This window comes from Jaculus jaculus, chromosome 9 (assembly GCF_020740685.1).
Source record: "Jaculus jaculus isolate mJacJac1 chromosome 9, mJacJac1.mat.Y.cur, whole genome shotgun sequence".
Taxonomy (NCBI): Eukaryota; Metazoa; Chordata; class Mammalia; order Rodentia; family Dipodidae; genus Jaculus; species Jaculus jaculus.
In genome coordinates, this window is record NC_059110.1 from 132,131,575 (window position 1) to 132,154,044 (window position 22,470).

The following is a 22,470-nucleotide window of genomic DNA, read 5'->3' on the forward strand; positions in this document are numbered from 1 at the left end:
AACAAGTTTCCAGAGCCAGGAGTGGTTCTTGCCCTCACCTCCTCTGGTCTGGAGCAAGTCTGGTCTCTTTCTGTTGTAATTTTTATTCTCTCTCTCTCTCTCTCTCTCCTCATTTGCTTGTGGGTTTTGAGACAATGTCTCCCTATGTAGCCCAGGATGGTATTGAACTCATATCCCTCCAGCCTCAGCCTCCTCAGATTTGGGATCACTGGCTGGGAGTACATTTAACTGGCACTCGGTTGTACATATTTATGAGGCAGTGTGAAGTTTGGAGACATGCATACAGTGAAGAAATTTGAGTAATTAGCAGGCTGGGGAGCTAGCTCGGCAGTTAAAGAAATGCGAGTAATTAGGATTTCCATCACCTCAAACATTTAACATTTCTGTGGTGACAACTGTGGCTCTTTTCTGCTGCTTCTCCCGAGTCGACTCTGAGGGGTGGGGATCCTCTACAGCCCCTGCAGAGGCGTCTTCCATCAGATACAGATAGGAGGATCCTTGTGGGTTCAAGGACACCCTGAGACTCCATAGTGAATTCCAGGTCAGCCTGGGCTACAGTGAGAACCTACCTCAAAAAAACAAACAAACAACAACAACAAAAAAAAAAAAGATATTTCCCACCAGGTATAGACTCTGTTCTGCACCTTCACTGCCACCTCAGCTCTGAGCTCGGCCTCAATTTCTGGTGTTCCACAAGCTAAGACCCTCAGATCCTATCCCTGTCTGCTAGACCATGTGTAGCAGTTAGCTCTTGTGACTGGGGCAAAACACCCAACCAGAAGCAGCTTATCAGAGGAAGGAGCTTATTTCAGCCTCACAGTTCCGAAGGGCGGTGTCGTCATGGTAGAGAAAACACACAGCCAGCTCTTATCTTCACACTTGAGCCGGGCTTATCAACCTCGAGACACACTTCCTCTGACAAGGCTCCACCTAGATGGAGACTACTTTGTTTGGTTGTTTTTTTGTTTTTGTTTGTTTGTTTTTGCTTTTGCTTTTTGTGGTAAGGTTTTGCTCCAGCCCAAGCTCCCCTGGAATTCACTATGTAATCTCAGGCTGACCTTGAACTCTCAACAATCCCGCCCCCAACCTCAGCCTCCCATGTGTGGGGATTAAAGGTGTGCGCCACCATGGCCGGCTAAGTAGGAACCTTAATCACAAAACTGGAAGCTATGGGGAATATTTCACGTTCAAACAACCACGCCACGCCAGTCCCCAGTCCACGCCATCAGTCTGAAATGCTGGAGATACTCGCTCACTTTCTCTTGCTGCATCTCTGCCCACCCTCACAATGGGAGATCTGTGAAGGCTCCCAGCCCTTAAACATGGTGTGTGCAGTCATCATTGGATGCTCAGGAGAGATACAGCTGAGGAATGAAGGAATGAATGAAGTTCTGGAGACCGAGCAGCCAAGGAATGAATGATGATGAGTCAGCCATGAAAATGCTGCTGAGGGAGGGATGGAGGGATGGATGGATGGATGGATGGATGGATGGATGGATGGATGGATGGCGAGTAAGCAGTAGAAACAGTGTTGGGGATGAATGAATGAACACCAAAGACTTTCTCCCCTTGCCTCTTCCACTGCCTGTTCACGTTGGTCTCCCAGAGCCGTTCTCCTCTCTGGGTCTGCCTCCCCCAGCCGATTGCCACCACCCCCCATGTCGCTGTCCAGAAGCCATTTCTCCGTAGCCAGCCTTGTGTCCCTATCTGTCCTGGAGAGAAAGGCAAAGGTCACACTGCCTGAAGAGTCTGCTTCTGTTTGCGCATGGCATCCGGGTGGCAGTGAAGAGCACTGGGGGCGGGCCAGGAAGCGGCTTTCCGGGCACTGCCCCCGTGCCGTGCGCACAGAAGGCGTCCCCTGAGCCTCACCCTCCTCTTCAGTGAAATGGGACGTAGTAGGTGGCTTCCCAGCAAGGAGTAGAGTCGCTGGTGGCCTCGTGTTGGGCCTGCGTAGTAGGCTTGTTCAAGCACGTCTGCGGGCCTCTGCAAGCCTCCTTCCTCCACCTCCGAAGGAGGCTTATTATAGACCGGCAAGGCGCCATCCCATGGAACGCGCTTAGCAGGCTAAGCTTTGATCTGAGCCCAAACCCCACGCTTGCATGTGGGGGTATCTCCAGTGGCCATCTTCAAGACTAGGTACGGAGGAGGGGGAGCCCTGGTAAGGTTGTCCTGAGTTCCTCACCATTTGCCCAGACCTGCTGGACCCCACCTTCCCAGAAAAAAAAAAAAAAATGTAGGATGGACAGCGGAACCATCCTCCCGAAGGACAGACTCTGGGAATGTTTTTCACCAGCTCCCATGCCATCCTCTGGTGCTCAAAAGTCACCGGGTAGGTATCAAACTGGGGCCTGAGGAGCAGTTCCCCTAGGCAACCTACCCATTGCCATGAGCAAAAAGCAAGAAATAATTAGGGTATGGGCAGGGGACGTGTGCATGACACCGTTGACCACAGCAGTGAGTGGCTGGAGTAAAAGGTGAGCCAGAAATGTGAGGTGGGCAGGCCGGTGTGCCAACATTGCCTGCTGCTGCTGCTGCTGCTAAGGCCGGTGAGATGGGGTGACGTAATGCTATGGAAATGCCTTGCAGAGGTCTACAGGTATGCTCACCTTGAGGAAGTCACCAGCTGACGTTCCTTTCTCCAGGATTCCCTTCATTGCAGCGGCCGCTGAGGTGCCTGTGATGGAGGCTGGCATCAGATGCGCACACCCTTGAAATGGTTCCAAGGAGGTGGTGGTTTGAGTCAGGTGTCCCCCATAAACATAGGTGTTCTGAATGCTAGTCTCCCAGCTGATGGCGATTTGGAAATTAAAGCCTCCTGGAGGCAGTGCATTGTTGAGGGCGAACTTATGGGTGTTATAGCCAGTGTCCCCTTGCCATTATTTGGCACACTCTCCTGTTCCTGTTGTCCCCCTTATGTGGGCCAGGGGGTGGTGTCCACCCTCTGCTCATGCCATTGTTTCCCTTGCCATCGTGGGGCTTCCCCTCGAGCCTGAAAACCAAAATAAACCTCTTTTTCCCACCAGCTGCTCTTGGCTGGGTGATTTCTACCAGCAATGCGAGGCTGACGGCAACAAAGAGTGACCACGTTACCAGCTTCAGCACTGAAGATCTTGTCCTACGTAGTCCCAGGGCATGATCTACACACACACGCACACACGCACACACACGCACACACGCACGTGCTCTTAGAATCCCAAAGTGCTCTACCCATCTCCCCCTCCCCCTTCTACCACCGGCCATGCTTGTCCTGGGAAACCATGGGACTACTTTCTGGTATGACAATCGAGGGTTCTTCTGGGCAAAGAAGAGGAAAAGCCCCTCCCCCACCCCACAACTCCTACCTCCAAGACCCTCCCTCCTAGAGCAGAAGCCTCTCTCCGTAGAACCCCCCTTGGTTCTCACTAGCTCTCCAGCTAACTTGCTCCAGGAACAGCATCCCCCCCACACCTTTTCTCTCTCTCTCTCTCTCTCTTGCTCCTCCCCCCTTCTGGTACAGTACCCCCTTTCTCTCTCTTCTCCCCTCTCCTTTCCTCCCTCTCCCCCTGCCTCTCTTCTCTCCCCCATTACAATGAAGCCTTTGATCCAAGAAGTTATCTGTCTGTGCATCTCCTTTCCTCCCCTTTTCAGATCGCGCCAGCCTATCCTGACCTTAAACAAGACCCTGGGCCCAAGAAACTGTCCTTCTTGGTTTTCCTTTGTGAACCCTGAACCCAACACCTGCCGCCACAGTTCACACCTGGCTCACCGGGTTCCATGGCTGAGGGCATCTCTTGCCACTTGAGACCTGCCTCCTTGTTCTCAATGGAAGGATCTAGTTCTTTTCACTTTCTTTCTTTCTTTTATGAGTTTTCAAGGAAGGACCTCTCTCTTCTCTGTCACCTAAACTGACTTGGAATTCACTGTGGAGTCTCAGGGTGGCCTCGCACTCACAGCGATCCCCGACCTGTGCCTCCCAAGCGTTGGGATTAAAGGCGTGCACCACCATGCCTGGCTACTATTTTCTAATCACACCACTCGAGAGGCAGAGGTAGGAGGATTGTTGTGAGTTCAAGGCCACCCTGAGAATACATAGTGAGTTCCAGGTCAGCCTGGGCTAGGGTGAGACCCTACCTTGAAAAAACAATATATATGTGTGTGTGTGTAATTTTATTTATTTATTTATTTAGGAGAGAGAATGAATGGGTGTGCCAGGGCCTCTAGCCACTGCAGATGAACTCCAGATGCTTGTGCCACCTTGTGCATCTGGCTTACGTGGGTGCTAGCAAAATGAACCTGGGTCCTTTGGCTTTGCAGGAAAGTGCCTTAACCGCTGAGCCATCTCTGCAGCCCTTTACTTTCTTTTAATAATATTTATTGGTTCTTTAACAGACCTGGCAAGAAATTTGAAAAACACAGAATGTCCAGAAAAAAAATAGTTTACCCCTTACCCTAACACTCAAAAACAGAACCCTGGACACATTCGGAGAAAGCTCTTTCTAGATGTTTTCTATGCCTGTAGATACGCATTTAAGAAAAGCGGTTCATGACAGAAGCTGGATGAGCTGTCACGTACACTGACCCTCCTGCCCCTCGTCCGCACGTGTCGAGAGGCGGTGCAGGCCCTCAGGCCCCTGCCGCCCCGCCAGTCTGATGCTAACGGTGAACTCCCACGCATGCGCCACTTTGTGCATCTGGTTTTACAAATGTGCTGCGGACCTGAACTCCAGCTTTCAGGCTTTATAAGCGAGTGCATTTAACTGCTGAGTGATCTCCCCAACCCCTCCTCCAGTGTTTGATGGATGAAGATATAGCTTGCCGGGACCACATGACTAACAATGTGGCTTCCGAATGCTCCTGAGAGCCACAAGTCAGTCACACACACACACACACTCACACCATGCCACCCCAGAAGTCTTACAGCATCTCTGATCCAGAAACTCAAAATTAAGCATTCTGAATATCGCAGTAGATCACACAGCAAGTGTTCTATGTCACTGAGAAAGTCCACATGGGAAGTATGTGGGGAAATGGCTTTCTTTCTCACTTCTCGCATCAGCCAGTAATTTCTCTCCACATTAAATGCCTTAAGCCAATGCTAACGAAATTAAACTTGACGGTGACAAATGTGAAATCCTCAGGACTAAACATTGCTCTTCAAACAAACAGGTTGGGGGAAAGTGAGGTGACTCGTGTAGAAAAAAAAAAAAAAAAGCCCCAGGAAACTGAGTCATCAGGAATGCTAAGTCCCCCTTAACAAAGCACGGGGCCCAGAGAAGGAGGAAGGGGGCGGCCTAGATGGGCTCTGGCTGTTCACTGCCAATCAGGGTATTGGGTTTGCTGGTTGGTGCTGCGCTTCAGGCGGCTGAGAGACTAGACTGCACCTGGAGGGTGGAGAGAGGGTAAAGAGAGCTTTTATAGCCTCAGGAAAGAAAGCTGAAGAGATCTAACCTAAGGGCATGCTTAGGTTAGCTAGCTCACTAAGATTAGTAACCTCTTTCACTGTTCATGAAGCCAAAGACAACTAGGGACCTTCTGTCCCACAACCCACCCCTTCTTCCCACTGGATGTGGCAGGATTGGTGGGTGGTAGGCCAGGCTCCCTGCCTGTGAAAGGCGCACCCTAACCCACATGACCACTTAACATGATTCTATCTGCAAGACCAGACCCTCTTTTCAAACAAGCTACTTTGGATCTGGAATGCCGCCCCACCACACACACACAGAGGCCCATGTGTTACAGGCTTGGCCCTAGTCTGTTGACACTGTTTGGAGGCAATAGAACCTTTAAGAGACAGGGCCTAGGGGCTGGAGAGACAGCTCAATGGTTAAGGCATTTGCCTACAGAGCCTAATAACCCAGGTTCAATTCCCCAGTACCCATGTAAAGCCAGATGCACAAAGAGGCACATGCATTTGGAATGTGTTTGCACAGGTTGGAGACCCTGGTGTGCCCATTCTCTCTGTGACTCTTTTATCGCTCTCTCTCTCTCTCTCCCTCTCTGCTTATAAATAAATAAATACAATATTTAAAAGAGAGAGATAGGGCCTAGAGAGAGGAGGTTATTGAGGTCACACCCATAAAGAAGATTTGTGACCCTGAACTCTTTTTTTTTTTTTCTTTGCTCCCAGACACCATGAACAAGACCCCTGCCTTACGCTCTCCGTCATAACATACTGTGTGCCCACAGGCCCAAATAACAGGACAGAACCACAGACCAATCCCTTAGAAACCATGAACCCAAACAAACAGTTCTTCCCCTTATGATATTTTTTCTAAATTATTTATTTTTATTTGTTTATTTGAAAGAGGCAGAGAGAGAGAAAATCTAGCCACTGCAAATAAACAACAGATGCGTGCTCCAACTTGTACATCTGGCTTACGTGGGTCCTGGAGAATTGAACCTGGGCCCTTTGGCTTTTCAGGCAAGCGCCTTAACCACACAGCCATCTGTCCAGCCCCCTCTTATGCTGTCTGTCTCACATGTTATGTCACAGTGATGGACCGCTGACAGGCACAAGTTTCTCCATAGACGCTGTGAGTTCGAACCACAACATGCCTTTCAGGGCAGCTACAGCAGTTGCTTTCTCATTGCTGGGACAAAATATCCAACCAAAAGCAGGTCACGGATGGAAGTGGTTTGTCTAGGCTCGCAGCTTTGAGGGCAGTGTTTGTCATGGCATGCAAAGCGGGCAGGAGCAGACAGCCTCCTCATACTGTCACGCCAGCATGGCAAGCAGAAAAAGATCAAGAGCACCAAGCAGGGCTGGACTGTGACCCCTCAGGGCCTGATCCCAGGGACATACTTCCTCCAGCAAACCTCCACCTTCAAAAAGCTCCCCCCACCCAAAAAAGAAAAGAAACGGGCATGGTGGCACACACCTTTAATCCCAGCACTCAGGAGGCAGAAGTAGGAGGATCCTTGAGAGTTCAAGGCCACCCTGAGACTACATAGTGAATTCCAGGTCAGCCTGAGCTAGAAAAAACAAAACAAAGCAAAAAAAAAAAAAAAAAAAAAGCGCCCAAAAAAAAAAAAATACCCAAATAGCACCACCAACTCGAGATCAAGCATTCAAGTATTCAAACACATGAGACTAGGGAGAACGTTTTATATTTAAGCCGCCACAGTGATAGAACTCAGCCCACAATGATGGCCATTTCTGTGCAGAAGACCTTGGAGTATAAGGAAACAGGAAGGGAGCGGGAGGGAGGGAGGATGGGAGGGAGCAGAAGAGTCATTGCAGAGTTTATGTGCTCAGGATCCCTTTGATCATATTCCTTCATAGAGGAACCCCTCTTGTGAGGACCGGGCCCAAAGAACAGCAACAACCATTTATTAGGGCACAACTTGCATTGATACATCCAGGATTATGGTCGTTTATGCAGCTACTAACAAGAGGCTAGAGATGTTGTCTAGTGTCAGTGTTTGACTAACGTGTAAGACTCTAGGTTCTGCCCCTGACACTGAAAGAAAAGAAACAAAAACGAATGTATTAGACCATGATATTTCCGAGTGCAGTTTCCATTAGAAAATGAAGAGGCTGGGAGATAGAGTTCAGTGGTAGAGCACCTGCCCAGCATGCACAAGACCCTCAGTTCCACCCTCGGCATGACCAAAACAAATTAAATAAATAATACCTTAAATGAAGCATGGGAGGTAGCAAAATGTATTGCAGGGATATTTGGAGCATATATTTCTGTGTGTAAGCCAGCATTCCAAAAATGGGAGTTACATTTTCAGGTTGAATATATAAATATATGATATCATTATTTCTGCCAAAGCACATTTTTCTTTAGCGTTCTCAGGGCCAGGGAAAGTTTTAGACTCCTCTTCATTCCTGTTCCACTTCCTCTTATGATTTTTTAACAGCTTTTGGATTGATAGCAGCTTATTATTTTTTTAATTAGCAGATAAAAGTTTTCTTCCAAAACAACCTGACATTCTTAACTGAAAAGACGTTTGTAATTATAGTTAAATGAAAACAGCAGGTTGTAGGTGAAAAGGTATGCTTTAATTCTATCTTTAGAGGACCACAGCCATTCTAGAAACCAGTTTGGCAGTCTCTTATGAAACTAAACATGCCATCATGTGACCCAACAATTACGCTCCTGGGCATTTATCCCAGGGAAGTGAAAATGTATGTTCTCCCCTTAACCTGCACATCAACACTCCAAGACGTACTGTAATGAACACTAGAAACAACAGACACCCTTTGGTGGGTAATGAATAAACAGACAATGGAACTTCAACACCACGGACGCGCCTCAGCAGTGAAACAAACAAGCTACTGGTGCCCAGCTTGGATAGGAATCTCTAGAGTCTTACACTGACTACAAATAGCCAGTCCCCAAAGGTTATGTGCTATGTGATTCCATTTGTAGAACAGACTTAAAATGGGTTAAAGTTGCTTGCTTGCAAAGCCTGACAGCCCAGGTTTGATTCCCCAGTACCCACATAAAGCCGGATGCACCAAGTGGTACATTTGTTTGCAGGGCCAGGAAGCCCTGCCAGGCCCATACTCTCTCTGTCTGTGTCTACCTCTTTCTCTTTGTCTCTCTCAAATAAATTAATTAATTAATTAAATTACAATATATGCCAGTTTTCTCTCCCTCTGTCTCTCTCTCTCTCTAAAATTAAAAAATAATTTAAAATACTCTGGTTTCTCTTCAGATCGCATAAATCTTTCATACTCAAATACCAGTTAACAGAAGAGAGCACAGGTAGAACCAGTAACACACACACACACGCAAAAATGGCAAACATAAATACACACCTTTCAATAATATCTCTTAATATCAACGGTCTCAATGCCCCAACGAAAAGACATAGATTTGCAGACTGGGTTAAAAAGCAGGATCCTACAATTTGTTGTCTCCAAGAAACTCACCTTTCTACAAAGGATAGACATTATCTTAGGGTGAAAGGTTGGAAGACGGTGTTTCAAGCAAATGGGCCTAGAAAACAAGCAGGGGTTGCTATCCTAATATCAGACAGGGTAGACTTTAGTCCGACGTTAGTCAAGAAAGATAAGGAAGGTCACTTTATATTGATTAAGGGCACACTCCAACAGGAGGACATTACAATCCTAAACATATATGCACCTAACATGGGGGCTCCCAAATTCGTCAAACAAACACTATTAGAACTAAGGTCACAGATAACACCAAACACAGTGGTGGTGGGTGACTTTAACACCCCACTCTCATCAATTGACAGGTCATCCAGGGAAAGAATAAACAGAGAAGCATCTGGACTAAATGAGGTCATAGAAGGAATGGACCTAACAGATATATACAGGACATTTCATCCAAAGGCTGCAGAATATACATTCTTTTCAGCAGCACATGGAACATTCTCTAAAATAGACCATATATTAGGACACAAAGCAAATCTTAACAAATTCAGGAAAATTGAAATAATTCCTTGCATTCTATCTGACCACAATGGAATTAAACTACAAATCAGTAGCAAGAAAGGCTATAGAGCATCCACAAAATCATGGAAACTAAACAATACACTACTAAATGATGAGTGGGTCAATGAAGAAATCAAAAAGGAAATCAAAAAATTTATAGAGTCAAATGATAATGAGAACACAACATACCAAAATCTCTGGGACACAATGAAGGCAGTTCTAAGAGGTAAATTTATAGCCTTAAGTGCCTATATTAAGAAATTAGAAAGGTCGCAAGTAAACGACCTAATGCTTCGCCTTAAAGCCTTGGAAAAAGAAGAACAAGGCAAACCAAAAAGTAGTAGACGGGAAGAAATAATAAAGATTAGGGCAGAAATTAATGAAATAGAAACAAAAAGAACAATCCAAAGAATTAATGAAACAAAGAGTTGGTTCTTTGAAAGGATAAACAAGATTGATAAACCCTTAGCAAATCTGACCAAAAGAAAGAGAGAAGAGACACAAATTAATAAAATCAGAGATGAACAAGGTAACATCACAACAGATTCCAGAGAAATTCAAAAAATCATAGGGACATACTATAAAAGCATATACTCCACAAAGTATGAAAATCTGAAAGAAATGGATGATTTCCTTGATCTATATGACCTACCTAAATTAAATCAAAATGAGATTAATCACTTAAATAGACCTATAACAAACATGGAGATCCGAACAGTTATCAATAATCTCCCAACTAAAAAAAGCCCAGGCCCGGATGGATTCACTGCTGAATTTTACCAGACTTTTAAGGAAGAGCTAACACCATTGCTTCTTAAGCTTTTCCAGGAAATAGAAAAAGAAGGAATTCTACCAAACTCCTTCTATGAGGCCAGCATCACCCTGATACCAAAACCAGGCAAAGATAGAACAAAAAAAGAAAATTACAGACCAATCTCCCTCATGAACATAGATGCAAAAATTCTCAACAAAATATTGGCAAACAGAATACAAGAGTATATCAAAAAGATCATTCACCCTGACCAAGTAGGCTTTATCCCAGAGATGCAGGGATGGTTCAACATACGCAAATCTATAAATGTAATACATTACATAAACGGGTTGAAGGACAAAAATCACATGATCATTTCATTAGATGCAGAGAAAGCATTTGACAAAATCCAACATCCCTTCATGATAAAAGTCCTACAGAGACTGGGAATAGAAGGAACATATCTCAATATAATAAAGGCTACTTATGACAAGCCTACAGCCAACATATTACTAAATGGGGAAAAACTGGAAGCTTTTCCACTAAAATCAGGAACAAGACAAGGGTGTCCACTGTCCCCACTTCTATTTAATATAGTTTTGGAAGTCTTAGCCATAGCAATAAGGCAAGAGACACACATAAAAGGGATACAAATTGGAAAGGAAGAAATCAAGTTATCATTATTTGCAGATGACATGATTCCATACATAAAGGACCCTAAAGACTCTACTAGCAAGCTGTTAGAGCTGATTAAAACCTACAGCAATGTAGCAGGATACAAAATAAATACACAGAAATCAGTAGCCTTCATATATGCTAACAACAAACACACAGAGGATGAAATCAGAGAATCACTCCCATTCACAATTGCATCAAAAAAAATAAAATACCTTGGAATAAACCTAACCAAGGAAGTAAAGAATCTATACAATGAGAACTTTAAAACACTCAAGCGAGAAATTGCAGAAGACACTAGAAAGTGGAGAAACATCCCTTGTTCCTGGATTGGAAGAATCAATATCGTGAAAATGGCAATCTTACCTAAAGCAATCTACACATTTAATGCAATCCCTATCAAAATTCCAAAGGCTTTCTTCATGGAAATAGAAAAAACAATCCAAAAATTCATTTGGAATCACAAAAAACCTCGAATATCTAAAATAATACTGAGCAACAAAAAAGAGGCTGGTGGTATCACCATACCTGATTTTAACCTATACTACACAGCCATAGTAACAAAAACAGCATGGTACTGGCACAAAAACAGACATGTAGATCAGTGGAACAGAATAGAGGACCCAGATGTAAGCCCAAGTAGCTATAGCCACCTGATATTCGATAAAAATGCCAAAAATACTCATTGGAGAAGAGACAGCCTCTTCAGCAAATGGTGTTTTGAAAACTGGATAAATATCTGCAGAAGGATGAAAATAGATTCTTCTCTCTCGCCATGCACAAGAATTAAGTCCAAATGGATTAAAGACCTTAACATCAGACCGGAAACTTTGAAACTGCTAGAGGAAAAAGTAGGGGAAACCCTTCAACATATTGGTCTTGGCAAAGACTTTCTGAATACAACCCCAATTGCTCAGGCAATAAAACCACAGATTAACCACTGGGACCTAATGAAATTACAAAGATTTTGCACTGCAAAGGACACAGTGAAAAAAGCAAAGAGGCAACCTACAGAATGGGAAAAAATCTTCGCCAGCTATATATCTGATAGAGGATTAATATCTAGAATATACAAAGAACTCAAAAAGTTAAATAATAAGGAATCAAACAAGCCAATCAAAAAATGGGCTATGGAGCTAAATAGAGAGTTCTCAAAGGAAGAAATACGAATGGCATATAAGCATCTAAAAAAATGTTGTACGTCACTAGTCATCAGGGAAATGCAGATTAAAACTACATTGAGATTCCATCTCACTCCTGTCAGATTGGCCACCATCATGAAAACAAATGATCATAAATGTTGGCGGGGATGTGGAAAAAAAGGAACCCTTCTGCACTGCTGGTGGGAATGCAATCTGGTCCAGCCATTGTGGAAAACAGTGTGGAGGTTCCTAAAGCAGCTAGAGATTGATTTACCATATGACCCAGCTATAGCACTCCTAGGCATATATCCAAAGGACTCATCTCATTTCCTTAGAAGTACATGCTCAACCATGTTTATTGCTGCTCAATTTATAATAGCTGGGAAATGGAACCAGCCTAGATGTCCCTCAACTGATGAGTGGATAATGAAGATGTGGTACATTTATACAATGGAGTTCTACTCAGCGGTAAAGAAAAATGAAGTTATGAAATTTGCAGAAAAGTGGATGGACCTGGAAAGTATTATACTAAGTCAGGTAACCCAGGCCCAGAAAGCCAAGCGCCACATGTTCTCTCTCATATGTGGATCCTAGCTACAGATGACTGGGCTTCTGCATGAGAATGAAAATACTTAGTAGCAGAGGCCAGTAAGTTGAAAAGGAGACATAAAGGGTGGAGAAAGGAAGGGAGGAGGATACTTAATAGGTATATATGTAATTACAATGATTGTAATGGGGAGGTAATATGATGGAGAATGGAATTTCAAACGGGAAAGTGTGGGGGTGGGGAGGGAGGGAATTACCATGGGATATATTTTATAATCATGGAAAATGTTAATAAAAATTAAAATAAATAAATAAATAAATAAATGTAAAGACACTAACAAACAAAAAAAAAAGTCTAATGCATAGCAAATACAACTTACCTCTTTTAACTGAGTTATCATTCCAAGAACAATCACATCTCCAATTTTGGTTGTACTACCCAATAAGGTTTCTGTTGTTTTAAGCTAAAATAAAACAAGAAAAGCCTTAAAGATTAAAAATAAATAAATAAATAAATAAATAATTTAAAAGTTAGGGGGAAAAAAGGAGGCTAGAGAGATGGCTTAGTGGTTAAGGCACTTGCCTGCGAAGCCTGAAGACCCGTGTTTGACTGTCCAGGTCCCACATAAGCCAGACACACAAAGGTGAGGCAATCACAGGTCGCACATGCCCACTAGGTGGTGCAAGTGTCTGGAGTTCAATTTCAGTGGCTGAGGCCCTGGCATGCCAGTTCTCCCTCTCTCTCTCTCTCTCTCTCTCTCTCTCTCTCAAATAAAAAAATAAATAAATTACAATTTAGTAATGGCTGCCTTGGGTGCGGGAGGGACTGAGGCAAACAGGGACGTGCCTGCAGAAGGGCGGCTGTGATTGTTCTGTGTCACGTGGGCTGCTGTGTTTGTGATGAAGCCCCATGCTCAGTCCCCAGCTGGAAGGGCCACTGGGAGATGGAGCGTCGCCGGAGCAGGTATGGCCCTGGAGGTGGACCTTGAGGTTTGCTAACCCAGCTCCAAGCCCGGTTCTTCTACTTCCCCCCAGAGGTGTGAGGATGCCCCACTGCTCTGCTGTCTGTTCCTGTCCTGCTTCCCCTGCCATCAGGAAGCCTCTCCTCGAAACAGTAAGCTGGAGTAAACCCTTTCCTCCCGTCAGCTGCTTTTGGTCGGGTGTTTTGTCCCAGCAAGGACAAGGTAATTGCTATACATGGTATCAACGTCGCCATCCTAGATGTGACATTGTGCTATAGTTCTGTAAGATATTACCACTGGAGAACCTGAAGAAAAGGTGCTTCATGTCTCCATGTTATCTTACAGCTCCATATGGATCTATAGTGACCTCAAAATAAGATTTAATTTAAAACAAAACACAGGGCTGGAGAGGAGAGGTGGCTCACCAGTTAAGAGCCCTGTGCAAACATGAGGGTCTGAGATGGTCGGAGAGCCCACACAATGATACATAGATTAGGAGCAAGATAGTGTTTTCCTGATCGGTACTTAGCTAGGGACTAGCCCACAGAAACACCGATGCCACCTTGCCTGCCCTGGGAGGACTAGACCTCACATCTCCCTCAGCTCATCCAAGGTGGCAGAAGAATTTGTATAATATAAAGGGGCAAAAAAAATAAGTGTGTGGGGGGGAAACCATAGAAAACACTGCCTGCCATGCCCATTCTTACTGAAAAAGCTCCTTCTGGGTCTTTGGGAACATTTCAAATTGGTGGTGTGTGATCCAGGAGTTGGGAGAGCTGATGGCTGGCGTACTCTGGCTTCTGTGAGCCCGCCAGCCCCGGTCATCCTGGGACCAACCTTCCCTGGTGGTCTGTACCGCACAGTTGTCCACTGGCTCAACCACACATGGCTGCGGCAAGGAAAGAGGGCATGGGAGGTGGCTCACTGGGGACAGTGCTTGCTGCTCACGTGTGAGGCTCTCAGTTTAGCTCCCCAAGAGATGCAGTAGTGCGCATCTAATCCCAGTGAGATGGGAGGCAGGAACAGGAGGATCCCCGAGAGGTCCCGGGCCATGCTACGTAGCAGAGAACAACAGAGACAAGGTGGGAGGCAAGGATGGACACCTGAGGTTGTCCTCTGACCTCCACACAGGTGCTGTGGCATGCACATGCACACTCTCACAGGACACGTGCAGAGAGAGAGAATGTGTGACTCTGGGTGCAGCAGCAATGAGCCTCGCCGAACTACCACTTTGGGGGAGAATCAAGCTACTACCTCTCCAGTGGCATCTCATGTCACTCTGCTGAGGGCCCTGGGGAGTGAGGGCTGCAGGACGGTCATCACACTGAAGGGTTAACTGTGTTCACACCGGGCTCCACACCGAACGCTTTTGCAGTGCGCCCGCCCAGGGACCCTCCTCGGAGACCCCGGCCCGCCTGCACCGCCTCTGAGCAGCTGTCCTGGGAAGCAGGCCCGTGGGGGCAGCAGCTGAAGGCCCTGGCGGGTGGACAGCGTGCAAGGGAGCAGCTCATCGGAGGCCAGGCTCAGCAGGGCCCCTCGGTGAGATACAGTGAGTCAGGTGTGTGGCTGGCATACTTCCTGCTGCCAGGACTGACTGCCGCCCATCACGAGGTCAGGCTGGGCTGCTGGAGGCAGCAGCTGTGGAGAAAGCCTTGGCCATCGTGGCTTGGAAAGAGACCCACGCGGTCCCCATGAGAGCCTTAAGGCAAAAAGCTCTGCCCGTTGGCTTCAGGACCGAGGAGGCTGACAGGGCACGAGGACTGTCAGACTTCGGCAGGGCATGACTGTGGCATCCTGCGTGAGCCCTCTCTTCGTTGGTGTCCAGTGCTGTGGTGGGCATTCCCAGGCTGCAGGGCAGTACGGGACTGGGAGAAACTGGATGAATGCTTCGAGAAGAGAGAACTGCCATGGCCTGCAGTTACTACACAACCCAGGAGTCCCGCCTTCTACCCTGTAAAGGCAGCTTCTCAGGGGGAGGAGGAGAAAACCAGGCTGGATATGATCTTAGCCCTTCCAGAAGTTTCTCTTGCTCCATGTTCTTATCCTGTATTTAGATTTATGAGAGTGGAATGGAGGCCCATTCCAACGTTCAGCATGTGCCCTAAGAAAGATTCAGTGTAGTTTGTATTTAAGAGAAAGGGGATGGCACAAATAGACAGGCTGACCACCTCCCAACCCTTGCTCCATGGGGAAGACCCCCTACCCCATTCCCCATGGAGAAATCTTTGTTATGTTTCAAACTGTGACTCTAGAGTCTCCTTGGGCACCGGGACCCCGTTGCTGCTTGGTGCCTTTTGTCCTAGCCGAGTGGTTAGTGACGAGTCCTTGCCCCTTCAAGGGGGGTCCAAACGTAGTCTGTAAATGATATGGTCATGGTTGGGCACTCCTCCCACCGTGAGGCTATTGTGTGGAGTGTGTGCGTGTCCATCAGCCAAGAAGCAGGGAATATGGAATCAATCTTTCTTCTTTCCTTCCCCACAGCCTGCCCAGAGGAGCTTCCCACACACAGTCACTGTGTCTGCAATGAATGGATGTGTGTACCCACAGAACACTTATAGCCTGCTTATGCTCTCCTTCCCTGCAGGGATCTACAAAGGGCACTGCTTCCGGATCAACCACTTTCCAGAGGACAATGACTATGACCATGACAGCTCAGAGTACCTCCTCCGTGAGTGTCAGCTGCCCTGGTGCTGTGTGCGTGTGGTGAGGGAGGCTGGGAGGGGCTGGAGACGTGGCCCCTGTGGGCACGTCCGTCCGGGGCTTTGCTCTGGGGGCTACAGACACTCCTTGCATTCAGAAATCATGAGCTCAGGGAGTGGAATGTGGCATAGTACTGCCCCACCGTGCTGCATACCCCAAGTTCCTGTGGAGTTGCTTGCCTGACAGATCCCTGGCTAAGAAACACTGGGGCTGGAACACAGGGGTGCCATTGGGCATGGGCAACTCTGGGTAAGCAGATGTGCTAGGGAAAGGAGAATGAAAAGATATGGGCTGAGTCAGTAAAGGGCTTGCCTTCCATTCATGAGGACAGGCGGACCCCTAGACTCACTGGTCAGCCAGTCCTGCCTAATTGGTGAGCCCCAGGCTTAGGAGAGACACTGAAGAGACAAAACTACCGATAATGACACCCGAGGTTGTGCTGTAGCGTCCACATGAGTGAGCACAGTTTCTTCAAAAAGGAGAGACGGAGCCAGGTCTGGTGCCTCTCACCTGTGATTCCAGCACTTGGAAAGCAGAGGTGAGAAAGAAGATCAGAAGTCCAAGGGCAGCTGAGCTACATAGTGAGTTCAAGTCCAGCCTGGGCTTATGAGCCCCTGCCTCAAAAAATGACAACAAACTAAAGAAAGGGAAGAGGGGAGACACGGAAGGAAGGGAGGAAGGGAGGGAGGGAGGGAGGGAAGGAAGGAAGGAGGGAGGGAGGGAGGGAGGGAGGGAAGGAAGGAAGGAAGGAAGGAAGGAAGGAAGGAAGGAAGGAAAGAAGGAAGGAAGGAGAGAGGGAGAGAGGGAGGGAGGGAGGGAGGGAGGGAGGGAGGGAAGGAAGGAAGGAGGGAGGGAGGGAGGGAGGGAGGGAGGGAGGGAAGGGAGGGAAGGGAGGGAGGGAGGGAGGGAGGGAGGGAGGGAGGGAGGGAGGGAAGGAAGGAAGGAAGGAAGGAAGGAGAGAGGGAGAGAGGGAGGGAGGGAGGGAAGGAAGGAAGGAAGGAAGGAAGGAAGGAAGGAAGGAAGGAAGGAAGGAAGGAAGGAAAGAAGGAAGGAAGGAGAGAGGGAGAGAGGGAGGGAGGGAGGGAAGGAAGGAAGGAAGGAAGGAAGGAAGGAAGGAAGGAAGGAAGGAAGGAAGGAAGGAAGGAAGGAAGGAAGGGGAGAAAGCGGGAGTGTCTATGCCTGGGAGACGCCTCCCTGAGGGATTGGGCTCTCCAAGCACATAGCCCTTCCAGAGTTTCACCTGCTCAGCCCTCCCAGACACACTTCCCAGCATTCCTTTCTTCAAGAATCAGATCAAGTCACAGATTAAGACAGGTTCCTGAGGTACTAGATGAGCCCACGTGAGGCGAGGGAGGTGGCAGAGCAGCTTCTGATGCGTCCCTTCCACCGCCCCTGTGGACCACCCCGAGCCCCTGCCTCCATCTGCTCCTACTGCTGAGGAAGGTCCCCAGACTGGAGCCCAAAGGATAAACTGGCCCCACCCCCTAAAAGTCCAGAGCTCAAGCCGGGGCGGTGAACACCTCCCCTGGACAGCAAGCTGCAGCAGGGGCAGAGCCAGCAATATTTCCACGCCATCCCCCTCTCCCATTAGCCAAGTGCCACAAAGAGCTGCTTGCTGCGGCACCCCTGGGGCTGAGGCCCGGCTTCATGTAGGCCGAATCAATACCAGCGCTCTTAGCGGGAGCACAATTCACCGTGCACCTGCCTGCGGATCTTTTTTTTTTTTTTTTTTGTTCCCCCCTATGAGAAAGGATTTGGATCCTGAGTCATCGGATGAAATAGAACAGCATGTGGTTCCCATGGAGCTGAGGCCGTGTCAGGCTGCTCCAGCCAGATGCAGAGCCTGAAAATAGTGTGACCAGAACCCTGCCCTCGTCCCTCCTCCCTCGTCTCTTCTTCCTGTCTGTCCTCCGTGCCTGCTTAACAGAGCCTCACATGGGGTCAGGCAAATGAGATTCCCACGAGGCTGTCATAGATCACCGAGGGGCTTGCGCACAGTACAACCCCAGGATCGTCGCTCGCATAAATCGACATGAGTGGCATCCTTCAGGTTCCGGGTGGACGGGGCTGACCAGCAGGAGTTGTGACTGCCAGGACAGAATTCAGTCTGTTTATCCTGCAGTCTGGAAGAAGAACGCCAAGGGGGAAACTCCATGGTGATACTCTGCTCCAACAGCCAGGGTCCGGAAGGCTGGTTTGGCCCACATAGTGAGCCTCTTGGGGTCCCAGGCGGAGTGAGGCGGGGCAGAGTGAGGGTCCTGGGGGAACACAGGGAGCATACGTCCAGCAGCTTCAGCCCCAAAAGTCCTCAAATCCCCCCAGTCCCGGGCTGTCCTGGTTCCCAGTGTTCAGTCCACTGGTCTCTGCCTAGCCTTTTGACACACTGGGGAGAGGGTTTGCAGGGGGCAAGGGGCTCGTGCGAGTCCTTTATTCACTCATGTGATAAAAGGTGATCACAGACACACTGTGTGTGCATACTCTGCTCCGAGGCACGTGGGATACAACAGCAAGGGAAACAAACAGATCTGCCCCGCAGGGCTGAACGGCTGGCAGATAACAAGGGTTGGAAAAGGTCACGGAAGGTTCTAGGCAAACGTGGGTCTGCAGGACAATTTGGCTGTCCCCGTGTGGAGCACCATGGCTTGGGTGGCTCCCACCCCATTGCAGACAATTCAGGAAGGAAGTCAACCAATGAGACATATATTTTCCTAAGCCAGGCTTGTATTTTTTTTTAATGTATTGATTTTTTTTTAAATGAAAAGACCCTTGGGCAGAATTGGTTATTGGTGGGATTATTGGTATTCACTGTGGAGACCAAGAGGCCTCAGTCAATCTCTACAGGGAAAACACGGTGTCTCAAGCAATTCTCACCCACCCTGAGTCTCTTATAATCTTTCTCCCCATCTCTGCAATGTTCTCTGAGCCTTGGCGGACAAGATAGGGATCTGATTTAGTGTTGCTTTCTCTGTAGACTCTGCAGACTTGTTTTCTTTTGTTTGTTGGAGTTTTTTGTTATTGTTGTTGCTGTTTTTTGGTTTTGGTTTTGGTTTTTCAAGGTAGGGTTTCAATCTCTATCAGGCTGACCTGGAATTCACTATGTAATCTCAGGGTGGCCTCAAACTCGTGGTGATCCTCCTACCTCTGCCACCCAAGTGCTGGGATTAAAGGTGTGCACCACTACCCCCAGCTGGACTTGTATTTTTTAAAAAATATTTTATTTTTCTTTATTTGAGAGAGAGAGAATGGGTACACCAAGGCCTCCAGCTACTGCAAGTGAACTCCAGATGCGTGCGCCTCCTTGTGCATCTGGCTTACATGGGTCCTGGGGAATTGAATCTGGGTCCTTTGGCTTTGCAGGCAAGTGCCTCAACCACTAAGCCATTTCTCCAGCCCTGGACTTGTATTTTTTTTAATTTTATTTATTCATTTGAGAGAGAGAGTATGCAAATGCATGCTGGGATCTCTTGCCACTGCAAACCAACTTGTGCCACTTTGCACATTTGGCTTTATGAGGGTACTGGGGAATTGAACTGTGGTCAGCAGGCTTGGCAAGCAAGCGTTGTAAAACACTGAGCCACCTCTGTAGTCTCAAGCTTGAATTCTGAGTTACATCATTGTCACAGGACTCCTTAGGGCCTCTGAGCATTTGTAATGCCCTTGCTGGGGTGTACACCCACAGCCCAGGATTGGAGGGGGCCACCACCTCACTCCCTGCCTGTGGTCTCTTCCACAGCTTTGCTGGCCTCAAGGTTCATGCCCATTTTGCTTCAGGCCAATCCACCCTCCTTATTGGCATTACTGGTTACAGTGTTGATATCTTAACTGCTATGAGTCCATGGTAGGCCTGAGAGTATGTTGAAAGGATGGTCCCAACATGTATTGTTTTCATACTAATTATGTCCATAGCTAATAAAATTTTTTTAAAAAGACAGTGTCGTGCTGGAGAGATGGCTTAACGGTTAAGGCACTTGTCCGCAAAGCCGAAGGTGCTCTGTTCAATTCCCCAGTACCCATGTAAGCCAGATACACATGGTGGTGCATGTGTCTGGAGTTGTTTGCAGTGGCTAGAAGCCCTGGCGCACCCATTCTCTCTCTCTCCCTCTCCCTCTTTCCCTCTCTCAAATAAATAAAAGTTTTTAAAAAAATTTTTTTAAAGATCGTGTCCAATCTCCAGACATAGTCCTATAGTCCTCATAGCTTGAGGTGACCAGTGAGAAAATAGCCAGTTTCTGGCCTCTCATCCATCAGTCATGTTTTCTGTGAGGTACTCAACCCGCACCACTGTCCATGACCTCTCTGGCCATCTATGCCCATCTAGCCAGGGACGCATGCTAGCAGATAGGAGCAGGATGTATGGCTCTGAAACAGGCAGAGGTCTCCAGTGACCTCACAGGAACCAGGCTCCCTTCTCTCAGGCCATCTGACTGGTCTGCAGAAGGCAGAGAAGGGGTCTGACCCGAGGCTGGCCAGCTCAGCTGAGAGACTCATTTCAGTGGGGTACAGGAAGCCTTCTCCCTGCACCCGAGGCTGCAAGATGGCAAAGAGGAATCAGGGAGGAGGTGCCAGGGGGGAAAAGGGCTTCATTTCATACCCTCAGACAATCCCTCCTCTGTGAAGCGGGGGGCGCACACTGTGGGTGTACAGAAAGGAGACAAACATGGCTTTCAGAGGCTGCGAGGCCCCGAGCCAGTCAGCTGGCTCAGGAGGGGCATCTCACTTCCTGCCCCGCAGTCCCCTGCTGGTGCCACGAAGGGCCCACACAACCCAGCTTCCACGGGGCTGGGCAGCCCCGGGACCATGGGGACGACCAAGCTCCAAGCTTTCTTCCATGACTGTCCCTCCTCCCTTGGTCCATCTCACCCACACGCTGAAAGAGGCGCCCAGAGCCTCCTCTGGGCTCTGTGCTTTCTTAAGGTAATCCTCGGAAGTGGGCATTCATTCCCCAAGGCTGCTGGAGCCAGCGGCCCTGCTTGCTTCACGTGGTTGAAAGCAGCAGAAATATACTTCCAGCACGGCGGCCAGAAGTCCCGAAAGGTGCTGGCCAGACCCGTCCAGCCTGCCGGCTAAGGAGGGACACTCTTGTCGCTTTCAGCTTCTAGGAGTGACTGCACTCTGTGCTCTGCCACCCCCCCCTTCCTCCACCCACACAGCCTCCCCTTTGTGTCTCGTCATCATATACACGTGTCCCTGGTTCATCCAGGAAGGCCTCATCTTGGGGTCCCTTGTCATATCCATAAAGACATTTGTTCCAAAGCAGGTCACATTCACAGGGCCTAGGACTCTAGACAGGGACATGTCTGGGGGAGGGCATGATCAGCCTTTTCGTGTTGGCGTTACTACTGTGGCCAGGTTATGAAAGTGTGGACTCAGATGGTCACTGTGGTTCACTGTCCTAGGTCGCCCTGCTGGTCAGTGGCAGAACAAGGGTAGAGGTATGGTATTTGCTGGACAGCATGGTCCACAGCATCTCATTGTGCCCTGGCTGCCATTTCTGTGACCCCAAACCTGTTGGGAGCGTACACATTGTCACCTGTCACCAGGCAGAATGGTGATGTTGATAAAGGTAAAATCACTTTAAGTAATGAGGTCCTGTGGCCAGCCATGTGCTAAAGTCCTTATAAAACCAACTGCTGCCAAGCATGGGCGCTACAGTGGTCTACTTTTATTGGTGGATTATTTTTCTTTTTTTTGAAATTTCATTCAACTGTGGTTCAAAATTGTAAAATGAGGGAACTGGAGAGATGGCTCAGAGGTTACGGCACTTGCCTGCAAAGCCTAAGGACCCAAGTTCAATTCCTCAGTGCCTACATAAAGCCAGATGCACAAGGTAGCAAGCCAGAGTTTGTTTACGGTGGCTAGAGGCCCTGGCATGTGCATTCTCTCTCTTTCTCTCTCTTTCTCTGCCTTTTTCTCTTTCTCTCTCTCTCTCTCTCTCTCTCTCTCAAATAATGAATTAAATAAAATATTTTTAAATTATAAAATGGAAAAGTCTAGAAATAAATTGCTCATAAGTTTAAGTAACTTGCATTGCAGTGTATTATTATAATGATTCTCTCTTGTTATTAGCTGTTATCAGTCTCTGGCTATGTCTCCCTTGTAAATCTACCTTCAAAATGGGCATGTAGACATAGGGATGGCTCTTGGGGACACCACTCCACAAGTTTCCAGATGCTTCTGTGGGACAGTCCATGAAAGGGTTTAGTGGGCTGTGAGGTGTCCTATAAAAGTGCCTCAGTCCAACCTTCAGTGGCAGTTACTGTGGGCCTCTGAGGATCTCTGCTCACAGTGGCCAGAAGTGTGACC

At 47.8% G+C, this 22,470-nt stretch overlaps 1 protein-coding gene across 1 annotated transcript in view; it reads left to right on the plus strand.

Moving 5' to 3' along the window:
- Cacng4 (calcium voltage-gated channel auxiliary subunit gamma 4) overlaps positions 1-22,470 on the plus strand; it is an 87,250-nt gene that overhangs the window by 59,557 nt on the left and 5,223 nt on the right. The window contains exon 2 of the mRNA XM_004655129.3: positions 16,052-16,135. Coding sequence (XP_004655186.1) covers positions 16,052-16,135 — 84 coding nt within the window. The remainder of the gene's footprint in view (positions 1-16,051; positions 16,136-22,470) is intronic.